The sequence below is a fragment of the Ruditapes philippinarum genome, unplaced genomic scaffold (genome assembly GCF_026571515.1).
Source record: "Ruditapes philippinarum isolate M1 unplaced genomic scaffold, ASM2657151v2 ctg17_1_1_1_1, whole genome shotgun sequence".
NCBI classification, from domain to species: domain Eukaryota; kingdom Metazoa; phylum Mollusca; class Bivalvia; order Venerida; family Veneridae; genus Ruditapes; species Ruditapes philippinarum.
The window spans coordinates 522708-545530 of record NW_026865484.1 but is presented as its reverse complement, the minus strand read 5'-3'; the positions used below and the strand labels follow the sequence as shown (position 1 = coordinate 545530).

Here is a 22823-nt window from a genome sequence, read left to right as displayed (position 1 = left end):
ACTCATTTTTTCTTTGTCATTATGCTGATTTACATGTTAAATATATTTTTATGTGCATATTTTTATCATTCTAGAATAGGTGTTTTTATACAGCATTTACATTCTGTGATATATTTTATCTTTAAATATTGTTATCATATTTCCCATGCTTCATAATAAAATATTGAAAAGTTGTGTTTATAGTTTTTGCTGAAAGCTACCTCTCTCCATCAATTTAATTTTGAGATTTGTGTGGTCTGCTACAGTAGCATTCTATTGAACAAAAGAAAATAACAATAGAAATGACCCTTTATCCCAATTGGTTGCATGTCCATCTGCTGTCAGTCCATCATAAAACTTGTCCGGACTACTCCTAAAAAATATTGGTGAAGTTTCATCCAAAATATACAGGACATATCAATGCCAAAAGTCTAGTTGTGCGAGTTATGGCCCTTTAATGATTTTTATGCTCCTGCCATAAAATGGCTTGGGCATATAGTGTTACCCCGTTCCGTCATTCCATCATCATCAGTTTCCATTTATTATCTTGGTAACGGTTGCACACATTCAACTCAAATTTGACATGGAGATATATCATGGTCATTTTAGGCAGAGTTTTGCCCCTTAATAAAATTTTCAGTTCCATTCATTATCTCCCCAATGGTAGTACACATTCAACTCAAGTTTGACATATGGATATGTATAAGAAATGCGCAGGTCAAGTTAGAATTTGGTCATGGTTTCATGATTTTTGGCAGAGTTATGCTCCTGTCACTCTGAGAAAAATAAGAAATTTTCAGTTTCTGTTCATTATCTCCCTAACAATGAACACATTCAACTTAAATTTGACATATGGATATGTATAAGGAATGTACAGGTCAAGTTAGAATTTGGTTATGGATTGATGATTTTTGCAGAATTATGCCCTTTAACCTTCCCCTTATATAAGCGTGTTTCGATGGCTTTTGCCCCCCCCCCCCCCTTTTTGAGGCCTCAAACAGTGAAAAAATGCCCTATTTAGGCCCCAAACACTGTTTTTCGTTTGAGAAATGTTGTTAAAAAAGTGACCACTTTTTCGGCGCTGTCCCCCATCCAAATATTACATCAGGGGGTTGCCAGAAGGGGGATGTGCCCCCTTCTGTTTGGGGGGTTTGAAGGGGGACGGAGTCCCCCTCATCGCCAAGAAAATTTTGGACATGTGACAGGCTAAAAATGGCCTCAGGTTGATCTTAGGGTAACAAGTAACCTACGCTGAAAAGCCTTTTACTCTATGTCAATTCATTGAGAAGTTGCAGCACTTTGAAATCAGTTTTGATGGAAAAAAACAATGCAAAATAGTGATTTTTTACAATTTTGAGACGTCCCCCTGTTGCCATGGTAACAGGAAATTTACCATTGAGCATGCTGTTACAGAGGCTATGGTGTAGTCGACATTTGTGCCAAGTTTCATTAGTATTGAAGCATTTTTTATTGTTTCATAGCAGTTTGAACTTGTTACAGGAGGCTTTTCAATGAAAACGGCCATTTTTCGCAAAATGCTCATGGGGTAAAAGGTTAACTTAAAGAAAAATAAGAAATTTTCAGTTTCCATTCATTATCTCCCCAACAGTTATGCAAATTCAACTCCAATTTAAGATATGTGAAAGCGCTTTGTTGAAAATAGCTTTGTTTATGATAAAAGAGCTTTGTTTATGATAAAAGAGAGGTTTGTTTATGATAAAAGAGAGCTTTGTGTATGATAAGAGAGGTTTGTTTATGATAAAAGAGAGGTTTGTTTATGAGAAAAGAGAGGTTTGTGTATGATAAGAGAGGTTTGTTTATGATAAAAGAGGTTTGTTTATGATAAAAGAGAGCTTTGCGTATGATAAGAGAGGTTTGTTTATGATAAAAGAGAGCTTTGTTTATGATAAAAGAGAGCTTTGTTTATGATAAAAGAGAGGTTTGTTTATGATAAAAGAGAGGTTTGTTTATGATAAAAGAGAGCTTTGTTTATGATAAAAGAGCTTTGTGTATGATAAGAGAGCTTTGTTTATGATAAAAGAGAGCTTTGTGTATGATAAGAGAGGTTTGTTTATGATAAGAGAGGTTTGTTTATGATAAAAGAGAGCTTTGTGTATGATAAGAGAGGTTTGTGTATGATAAGAGAGGTTTGTTTATGATAAAAGAGAGGTTTGTTTATGATAAAAGAGAGCTTTGTGTATGATAAGAGATTTGTGTATGATAAGAGAGGTTTGTTTATGATAAAAGAGAGGTTTGTGTATGATAAGAGAGGTTTGTGTATGATAAGAGAGCTTTGTGTATGATAAGGGAGCTTTGTGTATGATAAGAGGTTTGTTTATGATAAAAGAGAGCTTTGTGTATGATAAGAGAGGTTTGTTTATGATAAAAGAGAGCTTTGTGTATGATAGAGAGCTTTGTTTATGATAAAAGAGAGCTTTGTTTATGATAAGAGAGGTTTGTTTATGATAAAAGAGAGCTTTGTTTATGATAGAAGAGAGCTTTGTGTATGATAAGAGAGGTTTGTTTATGATAGAAAAGAGCTTTGGCTATGATAAACAGGTCATCAGGATTAGCCCTGTAAAGAGACAGCTCTGTAGATAAAATTTTCAATTCTTCACTGTCATAAGATACCTTAATGTAAGACCTGTTCCTTATTTGCATTACTATGAAAGAGGTCTTGCTTTTAGTAAACATTATCATAACTTACACTATCTTAGTGAGCTTTCTTTATGATTGAGTGCTTGTTGGAGGATTCTGTGTGTGATCTAGTACTGATAAAACTCCTCATACCAGTTATGTCATGCTTTGCTATTTCAAACACTGACATCACTATAATTCTAATGCAGTACATTTAACATTTATGTATATCCAGCTAAAATGAATACAGCCTTTACTGAATTTGAAGCCAACTGCAAGTTCTATAATGGAACTGTTTCTTGATTTTTTTTTTTTCATTTTATGAATATTTTTGGAATGTTCGTATAATTATTATTTTTTTTGTTAGTGTTCATCCATGCTGTTCTACAGAAATAAGAAACTTCCATGGGAGCGATTGCAACTGGAGTTTATTTCTAATTTCTGTAGAACAGCTACAGATGAATACATGAACTAACATACTGAGTGACATTGAGCTTTATTTGGATTCATTAATACTCATTTTATTATGTCAGTACAAATGACCTTTTTTTACGAACATGGTTCTATAATGAAGCATTATAAAAAACAGATGGCGACTATGAACGAAATATGATAAAGTATCGACTTTTGCTCTTCTATGAAAATTAACACTGAGAATCTTTAAGAAATACAGCATTTTCATTGGATGACAAATAAAGCTGGAAGCTAAATGCTTAAAAGCATTTTTAAAAATAGAAAGGGTATTGAATTAAGTACCCAAATGCTATTGTATATATGTTTAATAAAGGATTTAGGGCAACATTTTCATCATAACACAATTCATATTATATAATCATCATAAAGAGTAAGTTACAACAGTATTAAGATTTTATCAGTGGTATAGATGTTCATTAATATTGAAACAGGATGGGATTATTGGTCAGTCAATAGAACATTGAGACAGGAACTTCACTTAAGTAGCAAGCAAAAGGTGGTCATCTGTTTGATTAAAGGACTGACTTTGTCAGTGTCTATTGTATTTACTTTATGATGGTGGAAGGTCAAGAACCCAAGTGTTTGATCAGTATTAAATGTTGGCTAATATTTCCTGCACTTATTGTCAGTAAAACAAGTCTAATCTTTATGATGGATTGTGAATAGGCCAAATTATCTTCTACATATGTAACTGCAACTGATCACATAACAAGAGCACTGCCAAGCAGGGGCCATGCTCTACTTTTTCTTATTTCTAAAGTCAAACATGTCTGAGGAAGAATATTGTAATAAAGATTTAAGAATACTCTGAGAAAACATAATGTTCTTGAACAAAATATAATTCAAATGTCATATTTGACATTGACAGTCAAGAACATTCAAAGGTCAAGACAGTAAGCTGAGGTCATATTGGAGTAATTCAGTATTCTTTTGTCCAAAGTATAAATCAAATCTGTTACTAATTGACAAGGTTATGACAATTTAAGCCAATTTCAATAGTTTGACCTTGAGTAAAGGTCTTATTTGAATTATTCAACACACAGGTTTTGTCATGAGGGTTTTTTTTGTCCAAGTATTATGGTAATTAAATTCATAATTGAATAGCAAAGTTCTGGCAATCTAAGCTAAATTCAATATTTGACATTGACCGTCAAGGTCATTTATAGGTCAAGGTTATATTTGAATTACTAAACATTTTAGACTTTTCATAAGTATTTGCACAAGTATAAATTCAATCCATTAATAATTAACAAAGATATGGGCCATTGTAGCGAGATTCACTCATTTGACCTTTGAGTATGAAGTCTAGCCATCCATAAATAACAAAGTTATAGCCAGTAGTAGCAAAAATCAAGCAAAATTCAACATTTGACCTTAAAGGCAAGCTCATTTATAAATGAAGGTCAAGTTCATTCTAGTTAACCTTAAGGGTTGTTGTGTCAAAAAATAAGGCAATCCATTGAGAAATAAAACAAGAGCCACCACCAGGTGGGACTACTCTCAACATTTTCTTATTTCTAAGTTCAAACACATTGAAGAATGAATATTCCAGTAAAGAATACTCCTAGAAAACGTAATAATTCTTATGTTTTTGGTTTAATTATGACTTTTGTTACAAGTTATTGTATTTATTTTCTAATCATTTTTTGGCTAAAAGTAGACGGAACTCCTTTAGAGGGTTAAACACACCATGCCGTAACAGTTTATATGCCTAATAAAGATAACAGTTTGTATTCCCATAAACTTTACAGTTTCTATTCCTCATAAACATTTCGTTTTATATTCCTATAAACATTTCAGTTGATATTTCCCATAAGCATTACAGTTTATATTCCTTATTAACATTTCTGTTTATATTCCCATAAACATTTCACTCTATATTTCCCATCAACATTTCAGTTTAAATTCCCATAAACATTACAGTTTATATTCCCATAAACATTTCAGTTTATACTACCCATGAGCATTACTTATCATTTCAGTTTGTTTATATTTCCCATTAACATTTCAGTTTATATTCTCATAAACATTACAGTTGATATCTCCCATAAACATTACAGTTTATATTGCTAATAAACATTTTCAGTTTATATTCCCATGAACATTTCAGTTTATATCTCCTGTTAACATTACAGTTTACATAGTATTACTAAAGGGGTATTTTGGAATTAGGCCAAATTGGTCAATAACTGTTAATAAAGACAATAAATAACAGAAAATTTGATCATCTTTTACAGACATTTTATTATTACTTATTAGTGATCTTGTATAATAACAATCTTTTTTTGTATATTATTTATCTTTAATAATAGAATACCATTAACACATTGCAAAGAAAATAATTTTAAATGAAAGTTACAGTGATCTTTTGTACAAATGAATATGTTATAATTAAACTATGTATATACCATATATTCTATTTACAACAGCACATAAAATGTTGCATGTTTAAATCAATGGATCTCATAATATATAGAAGGGAAACAGATTTTCTTTCCAACAATCATAATTGAAAACACTTTGTCATTATCCCAAAATTAAAAACACTAATTGTATAATGGTCTATTAGTCTTTTACCTGGAAATTAAAAATCACTAAATGTTTAATGCTCAGTTAGATATTTACCTGGAAATTAAAAACACTAGATGTATAATGGTCAATTAGTCATTTACCTGGAAATTAAAAACACTAACTGTATATAATGGTCATTAAATTAACTGGAAATCAAAAACACTTATGTATACTGGTCAATTAGTTATTTACCTTGAAATGAAAGGTTGATTTATCTTAACCATGTAGTTGTTTATATTATGTGAGATTATGTCATAGATATCAAAGATAGGTTCGCCTCAATCTTACTTTTTTTTCCTTTAATATTTATATCTTTAATATAAAACATTTTATTTCATAATCAATTTTTTAAACATCTTATTCCAACTGATTTATTTATTTAAAACTGATGAGTTGACCAAAAAGGTGACTAGTGGACAAAAAAGATTGACAAATGACAAGTTGGCCAAAAATAGGGGATGAGTTGACCACAAAAGAGACGAATTGACCAAGGGACGAGTTGACCTGTTATTCATCATTTTTCGTTAAAGTAGATAATGGGTAAAATAGATATATGTCTAGTATTCCTAGATTCCAGATTAAAATTTCACTTCGTACTATGATCCATCAATTTAAACATGTACATGTATTTCTAAACAAGAAATAATTCTAAATCTTAACAACAATAATTATATCTTCTTTTTTTCAAAATAAACAAACATACCTTGTAAAATAAAACATTAATATAGCAAACAATAAGCATAATATAAAATTCATGCCAACAATATACATGCATAATGTGTTAACAGTGTTTAACAGGTTTTATTTTTACTTTCTAAACTAAAGGGTGAACTTGGGTTGAAGTTTATTCTTAAATATGACACTGACTCATCAGTGCTAAAAAATAGATATTTATAATGTTACTGACTTTCTTTCTATATTTTATATAATTAATTGATTTTTTTCTACATTTTTCTTGGTTTGAAAACCAACATAGTATTGTTGAGACCATGTGACCCTACTCGTATTGGTTAAAAAAATTAAAGTAAAACTAAGGCTATCGAAGTATCAGCAATAAAATTTTTGTTTGGTTTTAACACTCAACCTGATGAAATCTGGAAGTGCTTGTGTGCAGCTTGAACAGGCTCTGTACCATCGTTTGACTAACTTTTAATTTTGATATCCCTAAAATTGATAATGGACAGTTCCAAGAATTGAAACTGGACAAGTTCAGAAACTCAGCAGGCTGTGTCATACTAATGCTGCTAGAGTCAGTCTTACAGCAAGCTGTTTTGGTTAACAGCAAGCGGTTTTGGTTAACAGCAATCTGTTTTGGTTAACAGCAAAAGTGGTTCAAGATAAAAGAATAGCACTGCAAAATGAAATGTTTGTAAAATGTTTTTGTTATTTTATAGAATACACAAGACTAATATCTTTCAGAACTTACTTATAATTGTAGATTGATATATAATTCATAAATGGTAAATCACTAAAATGGTTCTGATAAAATATAAACAAATCATATAAATTTGCTGAACTTTTAAATAGAAAAACAACTTAAAAAGTATATGGTATTACAATGCATAAAGTTTGGTTTGATGAAAAGAACAAATATGGTAAAATAGATTTATATTAGATTTCATTTACAAACATACTAGGTCATTTTTTCTGATGTAAATTAAATTCACTAAAACGTGTTGATGTAAAATAACATGTTTAAAAGCACTAACATGTACTAAAGCAAGTTAATCAGCTAATAAATACAGTTTTACAATACAGGTATATGATTTTTAAAAACAAACATTGGCAAAGATATTACAGTTGAAAATTAATAAGAGCCAAGCGCCAAGTGGGAGCTATGCTCAATTTTTTCTGATTTCTAAAGTCAAGCACATTGGAAGAAGAATATTGAAGTAAAGAAAAGTCCTCAAAAACATGCATTTCTTGTACAACATATAATTTCATATTTGACATTGAAGGTCAATGTCACTCAAAGGTCAAGGTCACATTTGAATAAAACATCCTGTCAGTTTTGTCATAAATGTTCTTTTGGTTCAATTAAATATAAGACAGTAAGTTACAGCCAAATTATAAGCCAAAAATCAAAACTGGTGATAAATTAAATTAATTATGACGGTTTCAAGATCATGGTCAAATTTGCAATAAAGTCAAGCGTTCATATTGACTTTGATTTCATTTATTAAAGCCCTTAAAAAGTTACGTTCAAGTTTGAAAGGACGAATTCCATTCCATAAATTAACAAAGAAACCAATTATATGCAAATTTTCATGCAAACAATCTTATATAACCATCAATTTCAATGAATGAGTAATCATTTAACCGAATTTTCTTAAACGTTATTAATTCTATGCTAAAGGATAACATTTGTGTCAACAGGTATGTAGGAATCAATGAAATTTCATAGTAAAACTAACGTACAGCCAATGATAGCCAAAATTCAAGTAATATTAAATACATTTGACCTTAAAGGTCAATGTCATTTATCAGTCAAGGTACAGTAAAGTCTAGTTTTCTTGATGGTCTTGTCAAAAGGAATATTCTATCTAAGTACATGTATAAAGACAGTGAGTCCACTAATAAAAATAAATTGCCAATGGTCTGTCTAAGTATAAAGACAGTGAGTCTGTAATAAAAAAAATTCACAATGTTTTCAGACGGCAACAAAAAAAGGACAACATGACTGTAGCAAAAGCTTGAATTTTTTCTTCAAAAAAAGTCAAGCTAAAAATGAATTGCAGCACAATTTGTTTATAAACTAACAAAAACAACAATATAATAGAGACCTTTACAATAATAAAGGCAGCACAAATAAAATATATAAATCACATGCCACATGACCTTCCCTTTTTAAAATACTGGATGTTTAAAACATTAGTTTCATTGGACAAACACAATATTTTATTATTCGTAACTACTGTTTTTCTTTTTCGAGGGTTGACTGCAAAACTGTGGTTACTTATATGAAATAAGGATTGCTTTACAACAGGTTTGCCACCAACCTTTGATTTTTATTGTAAATATTTTGTATAATGAATCTGTTATGAAGACTTTTGCCAGTTTATATGGCTGTGCATAAATTGTTGTGTGTTATATTACCATCACCTAGTGGCTTGGGTTATATAAGTTTACAACCGTTTATACTGGGCAATATATGATATAACATGTTAAAAAATCTTAATAAACAAAAGAATACCATTCAAAGTATTATTATACACAATATTTTACTCAAGGTTCTGACAACTTTGAATAGGATTTTTTTTCTTTCTTTAATAGTTTTTATATTGATCTTAATTAAATGCAATTCAAGTCATTATAACACTTATTTCATACCAATACTTAAACATTTTGTGAGCAAAATGCACATTTCTAACATATTAACATAATATTTGGAGATGCTTCACATATTCATCCCTGCAACATATAATCTTTCACTCATTCTTAAATAAGCCAATAAAATTATCTACAATTTACTGTCTTTATTGAATAAATTATACCATGATATAAATCACAAAAGGCACAACTTTACAACAGATCCTATTAATTTTATTTTAGTCTTTGTTTTGTTCTGTACATGCATTACAATACAAACTAATAAGTATGTATTTAGCTTGAATCATACTATATAAAGCAGAATATGTATGGTATTCATAAATTATACAAAAATACAGTCAAACTTTTACATGAATACTATTTGTTAGATGATAACAAAGATTTTTTTATAATTGATGGTTTTGGTAATTTCACCACAATTTTTTTTTCTAGGAAAAAAATATATTAGTATGTACATATTCAAACTTTATTGTGAAACTGATTTTAATCATTTTTTATTCTGATTCCTGGAATTAACCAGTACTGGTGTCATATAATGAAACATAGTGTTTGAAATCATTTCTTGTCCAGTAGAATTGCAGTATTACAAATAAATCATAACATTTATTTTGGTATTTAATCAGTCTTGTTATAAAATAATTTCAAACACTAAATTGGTGCAGTTATTGACCAATTTAATTTTGTAAATACTAACTAATAAACACCAACGTATACAATCATAGTCATGACCTGAGTAAGGCACAAACCTAGGATCCGTTGTTTGGGGAAACACCTTGACCACTAGTCTGCCAATTCAGTTAAAAATACATTTGGCATTTAGCGGCAGTGTTTTTTGACAGTGGTATATTTTAGATGTGGACTTGAGCACAAGGTTTACCTGTTCTAGATAATCCATCTATAACATGGCAGAAAATGATTACATTGTCAATATATGACAATATCTATAGCACACATTGTAATCTCAACAAAACAAAAACTTAACTAACAAATTTCTTAACATTTAAACAAAAAAGGTTATACATGTATTACCACATCACCTTTGAACTTTATAACTAATTGATTTTTCAAAGACTTCTGATACTCCTTTCCCTGTTTTTTGTATTTCTAAAAAAAAAATTTAATTCTATCCAAAGGTTATGACCTTGACACTTCATGATATGATAGGATTTTTTGCAGATTAAAAGTCAAGGTTAAACTTTATAAAGCTATACATCTGCTGCCTGTAATTACAAAATTACTGGCAAAATTCAAAAATACCTGTATGAAAGAAATATTTTTGTATATTTTGACACACTAAATCATTGCTAATCGGTTAAAAATCTTAAAACAGCAGTATAATAATTTTGTCCTCCAACATTTTATTCTGATACATATGATATTAAAGTGTGATAAATGTCAGCGACATTCTATCATTCAGTGAATAATTAAATTGACCATAAAGTAATGGAAATATTATTTTACCTTTAATAAAATTTATAAAAAAACCCAAACATTTCAGTACATTATAGCTATATACTAAGTTGTTTTGATACTGAAATACTACTAATTTCATGCAATGATATTTAACTACAATGCATTTCAGTGACGAAAATTGAGGAATATCATGACATGAACATTTCAATTCAATCATTTCACAAAAGAATTCATAAACACAAATATAACACATTCACACTTTCTAGAAAATTATATATAATGTTTTAGAAATAAAATATTAGATTATAATACCATTGTAATTCTACCGGGAGTCTTAATCTCATAAAAATTATCCATGTGTAAATAGCACTTCAACATCAACTAAACATAGAGCAAATAATTATCTACTGATTATCAAAAACTATACAGATCTACCAGTTCACACTTCGCAATTACCACTGTTAGCATAATTTTTCTTGAAAAATACATGTACATGTATCTAAATCTAATAATTAACAGCACACTATTGAAACTCAACTCATTTTTCACTATGAAAGTTGGGCACAACAAGAAATTAATCATCCTCAAAATTTTAAGAAAAAAATAATGAAACAATGGCAGTAAGGAAGTGTGTATCAGTGTATACTGTATTTCAAATGACTTAAAAGTATGTCATATGTTATTTGTATAGTCTGACGCAAGCTTTCTGTAATTTCAAGAAAGTTGATTTTCTTGACATAAGAAATTATTAGTTTCCAACTTGTTTTAATCCACTAGTATAGCACAGAAGTATGTGGACATATTTATAAACTAAACAATGCTAAAACAAACTTTTCTTTTTAATACTGGGAATCATATGATATATTTACGTTTCAATATATTTTTCCTTTTCTTACGTAAGAAAATTTCAACCCTTAACCTGCTGAATTAAATGACTTGCCCTGCTTTGAATTTGGAAGAGTTCATACAATGTTTAGAGGATGGTCTGGCTCTATACTGGTGGCAAAAGATATTTTAATCACTTCTGGTTCCAGTAGGCTAAGGGTTAAGTGAAAAGATTAGAATTTGTAGTAACTAAAGCAGCCCTCTTAATAAAACATTCCATATGAGAGGCTTAAATGAAACAAGAGGGCCATGACAGCCCTGAAATCCCTCACCTGTATATAGGCCCCTGGGGCGGGGCCAATTTTAAGCCAGGGGCTTTTATTTGAACAAACTTGGTAGACACTCACTAGAAGATAATTCATGTTTAATATCTAAACTCTAGCTCTTTGGGTTTTTTAACAGAAGATTTTTTAAGTTTTTACTATATACATATAAGGAAAATCAATGATTCCCGGGGTGGGGCCAACTTTAACCCAAGGGCCCTTATTTGAACAAAAATGGTAGACACCAATTAGAAGATGTTTCATGCTAAATATCTTAGCTCTAGCTGTAAAGGTTTTTTTTTAAAGAAGATTTTTTAAGTTTTTACTTTTTTACATAAAAGGAAAAACAATGACCCCCTGGGACAGGGCCAATTTTGACCCCAGGGCTTTTATTTGAACAAACTTGGTACACCTCCAATAGAAGATGTTTCATGCTTAATAGCTAAGCTCTAGCTATTTAGATTTTTTAAAAGAAGATTTTTTAAAGTTTTTACTACATACAAATAAGGAAAATCAATGACCCCCTTCCCCCCGGGCAGAGCCAATTTTGACCCCAGGGCATTTATTTGAACAAACTTGGTAGACACTGACTAGATGATGTTTCTCTAGCATTTTTTCGGTTTTCTAAACAAAGATATTTCAAGTTTTTTCTTTTGTTGCCATGGCAACCAGAGTTCTGCTTGGAATTAAATTCTTTGAACAATTTTTAAAGTTGACTACCAAAGGAACATTCCAGTGAAGTTGGGATGAAATTGGCTTAGCGGTTTATGAGGAGATGTTGTTTAAAGTAAAAGTTTACAGATGGACGGACGCCTGATGGACGGACGCCGGATGAAAAGCGATCAGAAAAGCTCACCATGTCACTTTGTGACAGATGAGCTAAAAAGTGGATACATTTTGTGCCAAATATTCCCCCTTTACTGCACAGAGCAACCTGACCCTGTCAATGACCCTCCTGCCTTGCTATGAGGTAACTTGTCAGGTGACTGACCAACTTTGTAACGCCTGTGTTTTCTTGAGGCTCCAGAAGTTGGTTGTCCAAGTAGGAACCCCACAGGATTTAAAAGCCCAAGCTGATCAATCATGGCATTTGAAGAATTGTATTCCATCCTTTCTGTTATATTCATATCCAAAGTGAGAGGGGCTAAAGTGATGACATCATCAAGGGGACAATTCAAGGATGCCAACCATTCTTTCTTTACATTGTCTAGAGTCAATGTTCCCTTAGCAACTTGTGATTTGAACACTGACAGTGGTTTGACCACACACCTTGACTGGTCATCTCTTAAATGGCCGCAGAATTCACAAACCAGTCTACTTTCTGAACATCTGTCACAAGCATAGCAGTGCCAAAATCGCATTGTTCGACACTTTCTACAGGCACTGCAGTGACGCTCATAGCCAAGTTGGCCAATATCTTTTGCACAAAACGAATAATAAACTACCTCACTACATCTACTTGATATAAGTTCACCTACACTGATGTTATCAATGTTGCCATCTGGAACTAATGACAAATCAAAGTCATTTTCATAGTATCCATAATTGCGTGGATGAACTTTTTGCTGCAGGATAGAATTTAACTCTACAGCACTATCACAGGAAAAATTAATATAGTCTCTAAAACAGCAACATAAATTTTCATCTAAATAAATTCCTAAACTATCTGCACTACTTTCTTCTTTGCCTTCTGCTGCATTTGAGTTTATATTTGCGGCATTTGCTTTAATAATTATATGGCTTTTCAATACCTCTGTTATCTCCGCCCTTAACTTAATTACATTGCTTCCTAACTTTCTACCTGGCCGTCTCTGTCTCTGAGATCTGTATATAGTTAATTTGTTTATGTCACTATTCTCACTTCCATTTTCTTCAACATCTATGCCATTCATTTGTGATAAACCTTGGTAAATTTCAAGAGGATGATTAACACCAGCTTTGTAAATTGGTTCAAGCTCTGGGCAACTTGCCAACATCATGGCTACAAGCTCATTTAGCTCAGACACCAAACCTCCTATCCAAAATATATTTGTTCCGCTACACATCTTAGATAAGAAGTTTGTTCTCTCTCTCCATCTATTTTTATCATCTGCACTTGTGTGAAGCCATCTTTGAAAAAATCGTGCTTTTTCTTTACCCTCAATAATAAGACATCCTTCATTTTCGTCACCATTTTGTTTGTACAAATACAGCTTGGCAATATCTTTTAAACTGATGTCGCATCTGAGTTGTCTAGATACTTCAAACTGTTCCATATTTTCAAGAATATCATTGGCAAGATCTTTCGACAGTTTTGCTTGTTGCAAACATTTGATTCCTTCACCGCTGAAGCTTGGCATATATTGAAACACAGTAAGTGACAATACATTTTGAATAGGGTTTACTGCTCCAACAAACTGACCTTCCCAATTTGCCATTAATGATTTGTCCCCTGTCTTAATGACCCAGACCATACTGTGTGGAAGATGCTCTTCTACTTGTTCTACGCTTCGATTTTTGCTGTCGACAGCAGAGCTCTCTTCCTCATTGGTAATCTTGTTTCTCGAGTTCCTCAACGCATTGTTGAAATTCAGTAAACATTTTGATGCCCCCATTACAAAGCTGGCAGGAAAAGGTGCAGAGCAGATACTTTTATTAGCAAGTGAGTCGATCAGGTTAGCTGTGTCGAGAACCTTACATCTGAAGGCATTTTCTTTCACATCATTACGTGGGAAAGAAAGGCAAAAAGATTCAAACTGGACAGTTGTTCGCAAGTTATTCATCAGTTTAGTAACAAGCTCATTTCTTTCACTGCTATCTAGTATGTTAGAATCTATGGTGGTATTTTCTGACTTGATGTAATTTGTTGTGTTGTCTGACATTAGTATGGATGCAACAGTTTTTGAATGTCCCCCCAACTCATTGGATTTTTTCCTTCTTGATTTAACACTTTTATTTGTAGCCCTTTCAGAATCATTTTTTCTTTTCCTCCCATTACTCTGTACATCAAAATTGGAATACAACCTAGATTTAAACAAGTTGTCTTGACTCCATTCTGTTCCAATGATATTCTGGGTAATTTTCTTAGACTGGTTATGTATATCTATGTTAGATTGGAGCTGAGGTAACAGCTGTGGGTTGTTAACCATTCCACCATAAGAGGGTCCTGCTTGAACATTAAAGGCACCATATTGACTCTGATTAATACTGGTTGCATCTTGAAAACCACTGTCATTTGAGATTGAATTATAGTAGTTCCAGTCACTTACACAAGTATTTGGAGGATATGCCATTTCCTGTTGCTGGTTACTTCCCATTACCATGTGCTCATTGTAATCAGGTTTTTCTCTCTTTATATTCATTAGAGACTCCGAGTTACCAAGCAGTTCAACATAACCACCTAAACTGTCCCGTTCAGATTTGAACATATCTGCTACAGATGTAAAACTGTTTGAACTATGGTTGTACATATTATTTGAATTATGGATATTCTCAAGATTTCCAAAATACTGAACCTGTGGTGGGGATGGCCTTTTCAACTCTTCATACATTCTACCTTGTTCATTGAAACTCAATGGCTCCACTTCAATAAAGGGCACATTTTGCATATCACTGCCGTCCATCTGATAACTTGAAGAAAGAGGGGAACCAGGATACAGACCTAATTCAGAACCAGCCTGACTTGTCATTCCCATGGCAACAGAAGATTGCGGCACTATTTCTGCCATCTTGTGCGCTCCACCATTCAAGCTATATACATGAAGACCTCCAGTATCTTGTAACGTAGGGGACAGTGTCTTGTAACTATGAAGTCCGCCTGGATCTTGCAGTGGGGGTGTCCTACCCTCAGACATCTGAAATATCAAAAAACAATTATTACTTAATATTAACCTGTTAATTACTTTGATATATATTAATATGTAACAGAGTTTACATCCAATTAATAATCTCTTATGTTATTATATAAATTATAATGCAGTCAACATTTGATGCTATTACAGCATGATTATGTAGTTTCATTATTTATTTTTTCATGGATAAATCTGATTTACATTATTTCATAATACATCAATTCAAATAAGTAATTCAGAAAAGTAAGATGATATATTATTATCAATTAATATTTTCTCAACCCCCTCTTTTTTCAAATATTAATATGTACTTCAATTTTTTCTCCTTTTTATTTCTACATCATTCTATTTTTTATGTACTTCAATTTTTTCTCCTTTTTATTTTTACATCATTCTATTTTTTATGTACTTCAATTTTTCTCCCTTTTTGTTTTTTACACATTTTTATTCCTTATAACCTGACAAACAAGATGTTGTAATTAACATAATAATAGGTGACATATGGAAATTATGTGTGATTACATATACCTTGTCATTCATTTGAAATATGCAAAGTTTATGCTCAATAGATTTTCTGTATGCTTACATAGCTGTGCAAATGTTAAAATGCTCAGGATGTTGAAATTAGATAAAGTGCTGGGTATTCTTGTTAAGGCTAAATCTAACTTTACGACTTTTTTCTTAGAAAAAAATGAACTAAACAATTGTATATTCAAACAAACATCATTAAATGTGTTTTATACATACCTACATATATAAAACAGTCTTACAGAAAATGTGAGTTGTGTTTAGTTTAAATGTCATGTGTTACATTCTTTCTTTTTTTTTACAAGAAAAATAATTAAGAAATACAAAATGTTAAATTAAAGACCTAAGAATGCATGGGTGAGCTCCCTTGAAAACACAATGTCATATTTAACTCTTTTATACAGGTATAAAAGTCCCACACACAGTACCTTTTTCTCTCCCTAGTTTAATAAAATAATAATTCCAATTGTGAAAAATGACCCTAAATTGAAAGGTGTTGCAATGCTTTTCCCTCATATTGGACCAAGAAAAGCTCAAAAATATGATTTTCAATATTTTTCTAGGAACATTTATTAATTTCATTTTGCATATCTTTCTGTTTTTAAGTGTCCCTGTTGATCTATGTAAGAACTTTAATGTTATATTTAAAGGCTTTTGAACATCAGTGGAGTTGCTTTAATGACTCAGCTAAAACAAGAGCTGAGGATGCAAGACTGTTCTCGATCCTTCATAGCAAAATAATAACAATAAAAGAAAATTTCAAAGTGCACAAAGGGAAATAATTCAGTAAAAATCTGTCATGGGTCTTGGTCTTTGATCAACTATAACCTCAAATACATTGTTTCACAAGAAGTATTTATAATTCATAAAGGTGTATAATTCAGTCAAAATTCATGCTAGAGTTATGGGTCTTGGTCTTTGTCATTAACAATCAGTTACCTGAGCCTCTATGCCAAGACTCAAATGAAAAAGATATTTTTATCTACACTTTTCTTGAATCAGTCAAAACTTAGATAAAATTGAATTTTAGTGTTTGACCTATATCTTGAATCAATTGACTACAAATCCAAATAAAGGAAGGTTTCTGTACATGGTAACTACCCATAATATTAATTTTCTTAATTAAAATAACAACACATTTGTGAAATATGTATGCCCTCCCTGATAGCAACTTATATGTAATATTACCAACCACCCTACCATGTCTAAAGACTGTAGTTCAGTTTTTGTGCTGAAAGTCACAGTGACTTTGACCTTCAACTTACTGTCCCTGAAATGAGTAAGAGCCAAAATGATTAATATTGACTGTACACGCTGTATTTGGTAAAGGTCACTGTCCTTTGATCTACTGACCTCAGTATCCATAGGGATGATCTTCAGGTTGTGACCTTGCAATCTAACCTCCAAATACTGAGTGGCGGCAAGAAACTTTACATTTATTGCTTAGTGCTGGTTAGTTTGAGTTATTCAATAAGCTTAAAGCTTCCAACATAAACTAAAATAAATTAGTATAAACTAAATACTGGGTATATAGATCTTTGACCTACAGACCTAAAAATCAATAGGGGTAATTTACAGCTCTGTCAACAACAAAAATCCATCAATAGCATAATGGTAACATAAAGATATTTTGATTCTAAAGTAATCATTACTTTCATTATTTGCAAAAATAATAGAATATTTCAGCACTATTATTATTAAATTCTTTTAATCATTATAAACTGATTATAATAAGAATTAAAATTACATATTTAATATAGTAACTTTATAATTTTTAATAAAAAATATTATTTTATTTTTAATGTTTCAACATTATAATTATTTACATGTAAAAAAATGAATAAATAAAAATTAATGACTTTTACTATATTATTATTATTATTATTATCATAATTATTATCAATAATAATAATAATTATAATACTATTTATAATAAATAATTATTTATTATTATTATTATTAATTATTATTATTATTAATTATTATTATTAGTATTATTATTATTATTATCATTCATTTCAATTGTTGTTGTTGTTAATTTACACAAATTTAACTTCATTTTTTATTTACTATTTTAAATATCTGTTTTGGAAAAATACACAAAATAACTTTATTTAGTTTATAAATACACATTACCATTCATAAATCTAACATACTGTCAAAAGAAATGCAAATTATTAATTTTATTAACAATTGAATATTAATAATCACAAAAAAAGTATTACCAACATATCAAAGAAATTTCCTCCCTCTATAAACATTGTTTTATACTTTATTTTTTAAAGTCAAGAAACACATCTGGGTAATATAAAAGAAAACGCTGTTAATATATATTTTTCGTCAGAATAGGTCATTTGGTTCAAGAAATTATACGATTTTAAATAATAATATTTCTCTGCCATTTTCTCCTATTATGTCTATATTTACAATATTTCTTTTTGTATACAGTATTTTTTTTAACCTAATACAACTAATAAGTTTTATTTGCACTGGATCACCTCTAAAAGCTGTAAAGTATGTTACACTAATTATTCTTACTTATGCATCTTTCCATAACGAAACGAAAATGTGTACATGTATCTAAATTCCCCTTACTGCGCCTCAAAAGCATTATAAATTCCCGTGGTCAATAAACCCTGTTTTCCGATACTAGTGTAATTCCTGTACACCAAATGACTTTTTCTGTATGACCCATATTTTTTAACTAAGTCTAAAATTCCGTTAATTTTTTACCAGTTAAATTGTAACGTTATGTCTGGTAACGTAAACATTACGTAACACATAACGTGTTTTATTGTCCATTTTCGCTAGACGACCAGACACGATTACGTAACCATGTCTCACTTTCTGACCAGGTGATCAATATCTACCCAATACACGGACACCACCGTTACCGACCGTATGTCACAATTTGTACAGTCTCTAAATCAGAAAAAAATGATAATAAGCGACTAAGTAAAGATTTGGAACCATTTTCAAATCTTTCAGTAATTCCTCCGACAACATATGCAATGCATAATATTTGTGTTTGTGTAAGCAAAAATCATCAATGCGTGGAATCTTTTTCATTCCCCGTAAATCGTCAGCATAAAATCGCTAAAGAATGGTGAAAATAGAAAGAAGCGTCACGGAGGTGACGTAAAATTGAAGATAAGACCCTTCCCGTTATTATCTAACGACTGACAAAATATTAATTTTGATCTCAATTACAAACGCCATTACGATACACAAACGCATACATAACATGGTCAGTAATAAACATGGCTACCCGGAAAACCACGTATATGTGGTCAGTGAAATTTTTTTTCCAACAAATGCCGTTTTTTCTAAAGATTAACCTTATCTGTCATTAACCCCATAGGCTTTATCAGTGTTTTAATTACAATATTAGAGTATTTACTTAGTCTGATATCAACAATATAGCGGGTCTTGCCCTCTCAAACTCTTGTCAATTTGGCCTAGGTCAAGCAACGGTCAAAAGTAGGTCATCAGTAAAGCCAGACTGACCAACAAGTGGTCAGGTAATCTACGTGTCATGGCGGTCTTAAACATAACCGATCATTTACCAAGTATAAACAACATTTCAAAGAAATAAAATACACCTACCTTTGCAGAATTAAGTTAAGTTCCGGTCAGTTTACATGGTCAAATATTCTGTCCAGACGTTCGGCCATAATCGCGTAATCATTCCCGGGACTTTTCAAACACCACATCGAGGTTTGTTACGTAATAATTTACGTTACGCAGTGGTAAGTTACTTCCCCTGATTTGTGTATTGTCAGCGTTGACAGGCAAGATATAAAATGCAATATATAATGATGTAATTGATTCGAAATAAAATAAATGTTCGTTACATAATGCTTAATTGCTTTGAAATTTACAATCGCGTTTAGAATTATATAGATTTTTTGCGTTACGTTTTTCTTCTCTTTTGTCTTACGTAACGTTTTTTTCTTTTTCTTTTGTGTCACGGAAAGATAATGTTTGTATCTTCATATGATATGTATTGATTGACTGGAATGTCAAAGCAAATGAAAAAGATGTTTTATTAAAAAAGGAAACTACAGATGAAGTAAATTACGGAAATTTAGTAAGATCAGTTAACGTTTGAAAGTAATAGTATCTTTTGAAAAGGACCAAAATATATTCATCATGCAATGGTTTTTTCCATGCAAATGATCTCAAGTGAAACATATTTGTTAATAATAACATAATTTATAGTTTTTATGACAATATGTAACGTTTACTTCGGCGAGGAAATAGTAAGGATGTAGATCTGTATAAAAAAGTAACAAATATATCCATCTTAGTTTATCATCACAGTATTCACAGTTTTTTAACTAAACATGGTATACTACATGTATGAATACTACAAAATTTAATGTCGAAACAATGATGCAGTCATGTTTTTCTCTCTATGAAGCAGGGAACAAATTCTAAAATTACTTATGCGGCAGAAATCTGTAACGGCTGTACATATTTTCCATCACGTGTACTTCATTAAAATTGTAATTAACAAAAGTTACTTTCTTCACTTTCAGAATGGAATTATGTCGAACTGAGACAAAAGATATAAAGTCCCAGGTCGGATTAAATCCGAGCGCGAGCCTTTGTTGTTTTTGTTGGTTTCTTTTTTCTATAAGAAATCTACAAAACAAGAAGCCGTAATACTAGTATTGTCTGTACTGCAGTAATCTAAAAGCATTCAAAGAATTCATGTTTGAAGGATTTTTTTTTTCAGGAATTTAAAGCATATATTCAAGAATGTACAATATCATTTTTATAGAGATAAAAGGGTATGCGTTGCAATAAATTGAACATGTAAGCACTAAGTCAATATGTCGTAAATCATTTTGAAGAAGGAACGCTATACCGAGCAGTAAAATCAATAATTATATATATGTATATTATCTAATAATTTCCATGATAACTGGGTAAATGTTTTGCCTTTTTTGTTTTCGCTTTTTTATATTCAAGCATCTTCGTCGGATTATTAAACTCGTGGACCCCGTTATTATACACAACGCACTGAAAAGTGATACTATAGTATCTATTTCCTGGGACAATTATCGTAAGTCTCAGCTATTTCCTAATTAAATAAAAAAATTAATTGGGAATCCGATTAGCACGTGCTTGACTTATTAGATGGTTCGAGAAATAGGCTCGTCCGTTACTATATTTAGAAGCTGAAAAGCGTTACGGCAATTTTGCCGAACAAATATGACAAACCCTAGGTGGACATTGTGCGCGTCACGAACATGTATAACAAGGTAAAATAATTATGTTAAAGATAATGTGCATAGGCTTTATTACATGGATTGTCCCAAAATAAGCAATCGTTCTTATTTTTGTTAATGTTAGTGACGTGATGTTCGTTTGAACTTGTAGAAAAAAGAACAACACTTTTCTTGAAAGGAGGATGTATCTTAATCTAAACACACGGACCAAAAAATACACACGCACATTATGTCAATCACACGAGTTCATGTAAATGATCAGGAGAAATATGAAATCAATCCGACCCATATACATTCAGATTCTCCTTCATCACACATTTTCATACTAAAAACCTGACAACGCCTAAATTACATCGTTACATTTGATTAAATTACGTCAGCTATAAACGAAGTGACACAAAAACAAGGGGGCGATACGATGCGCAAAGAAGATGTCCTTTCTTCTACTTTAAATATTCCAAATAATTTGACACATCTCTTCCCTTTTTTACTTCAAAATACCGGTTGTTCGCGGTATCAGAACTTTGAGGATGCGCGCGCATTATATGACTCCCTATAAAATATTTCTTCGTCACCAATTTATAGATAAGAATTGTTATAATGATGGGGCAAAACAACAATTGTTATTTAACGATTCTTTTATCTTAAAGCATCATATTTACATCAAAGTTCTATAAAATCTACTGAAAAAAGGCACATTTTCCTAATGATACCGGAGCCTTTAAAAACCTGAAATTTGTGAAATGTATATGCCTTAATTGCTTTTATTCAGCTACTTTTTACTTGTATTGTTGGGTACTTTAAAAACTAAACTGTACAGACGAGCAGTGTGGATAGATGCATTTATTAAGTACTGTCCTTCAATTTCATTAAGTTTTAAACTGCTTCTCTAGTTATTAAAATCATATAAATTCGTATTATCCCTCCCTTTTAGCAGTCAACATCAATTGTCTTAATATGAATGTCTTACTATATATATCTGGTATTTATTAATTGAAATAAACAAGAGGGTCATTGTGGCCCTAGATTGCTTACCTGAGATAGATTTCTTAAAAAGGTCACAATTCTTCAATGAATGTGCCTTTTTTTATTCAAGACTTATGATTAAAAAAATATATTTGCAGAGGTCTGCATGCCAAGTATTAAGCTCTGACCATTGTACTTTCCACCAGATTTAAATGTTATTTTATTATTTATCATTATTATTATTATTTTGCTATATATTCATGACTAAATAAACTAAGTGACCTTTCCCAATTTTGACCCTAAGGTCATAAATCATGTAACTTATAGAGGACCACATCGTTATGCTACATGCTAAATATCTGTGGACATTGAAGTTTTCCACATGAAGATGTATATCTGTGTCTTCTTACCCCTTTCCCTCATATAGACGTGCTTTTCGACCCCCCCCCCTTTTTGAGGCCTCAAACAATGAAAAAATGCCATATTTAGACCCCAAACACTGTTTTTCGTTTGAGAAATTTTGATAAAAAAGTGACCACTTTTTCGGCGCCGGCCCCATCAAAAAGGTACATCTGGGGTTGCCAGAAAAGGGATGTGCTCTCTTCTTTTTCGGGGGTTTGAAGGGGGGCAGCCAAGAAAATTTTGGACACGTGACAGGCTAAAATGGCCTCAGGTCGGTCGATCGTAAGGTAACGTGTAACCAACGCTGA

General features: G+C 31.3%; 1 protein-coding gene across 2 annotated transcripts; it reads right to left on the bottom strand.

The window, feature by feature from the left end:
* Positions 1 to 8690: 8690 nt before the first annotated feature.
* On the bottom strand, positions 8691 to 19638 carry LOC132729317 (uncharacterized). 2 transcript variants are annotated; one of them, XM_060715053.1, is made up of 2 exons: positions 19517 to 19638; positions 8691 to 15385 (listed from the first exon to the last, which is right to left on the bottom strand). In XM_060715053.1, the coding sequence occupies exon 2, from the start codon at positions 15383 to 15385 to the stop codon at positions 12470 to 12472; it is 2916 nt and encodes a 971-aa protein (XP_060571036.1). In that variant the 5' UTR covers positions 19517 to 19638; the 3' UTR covers positions 8691 to 12469. The 2 variants fall into 2 exon arrangements, with proteins under 2 accessions (XP_060571036.1, XP_060571035.1); XM_060715052.1 differs by lacking the exon at positions 19517 to 19638 and adding an exon at positions 18136 to 19498.
* Positions 19639 to 22823: the final 3185 nt, after the last annotated feature.

What these genes read in the sequence shown, in the direction of transcription:
- LOC132729317 (XM_060715052.1), bottom strand. Translation starts at nt 18,171, where the DNA reads ATGTTTATAGAGGGAGGAAATTTCTTTGATATGTTG. An exon ending in GAAATTTCTTTGATATGTTG is followed by an intron (nt 15,386 to 18,135) that starts GTAATACTTTTT and finishes TTGATATTTCAG; the next exon opens with ATGTCTGAGGGTAGGACACC.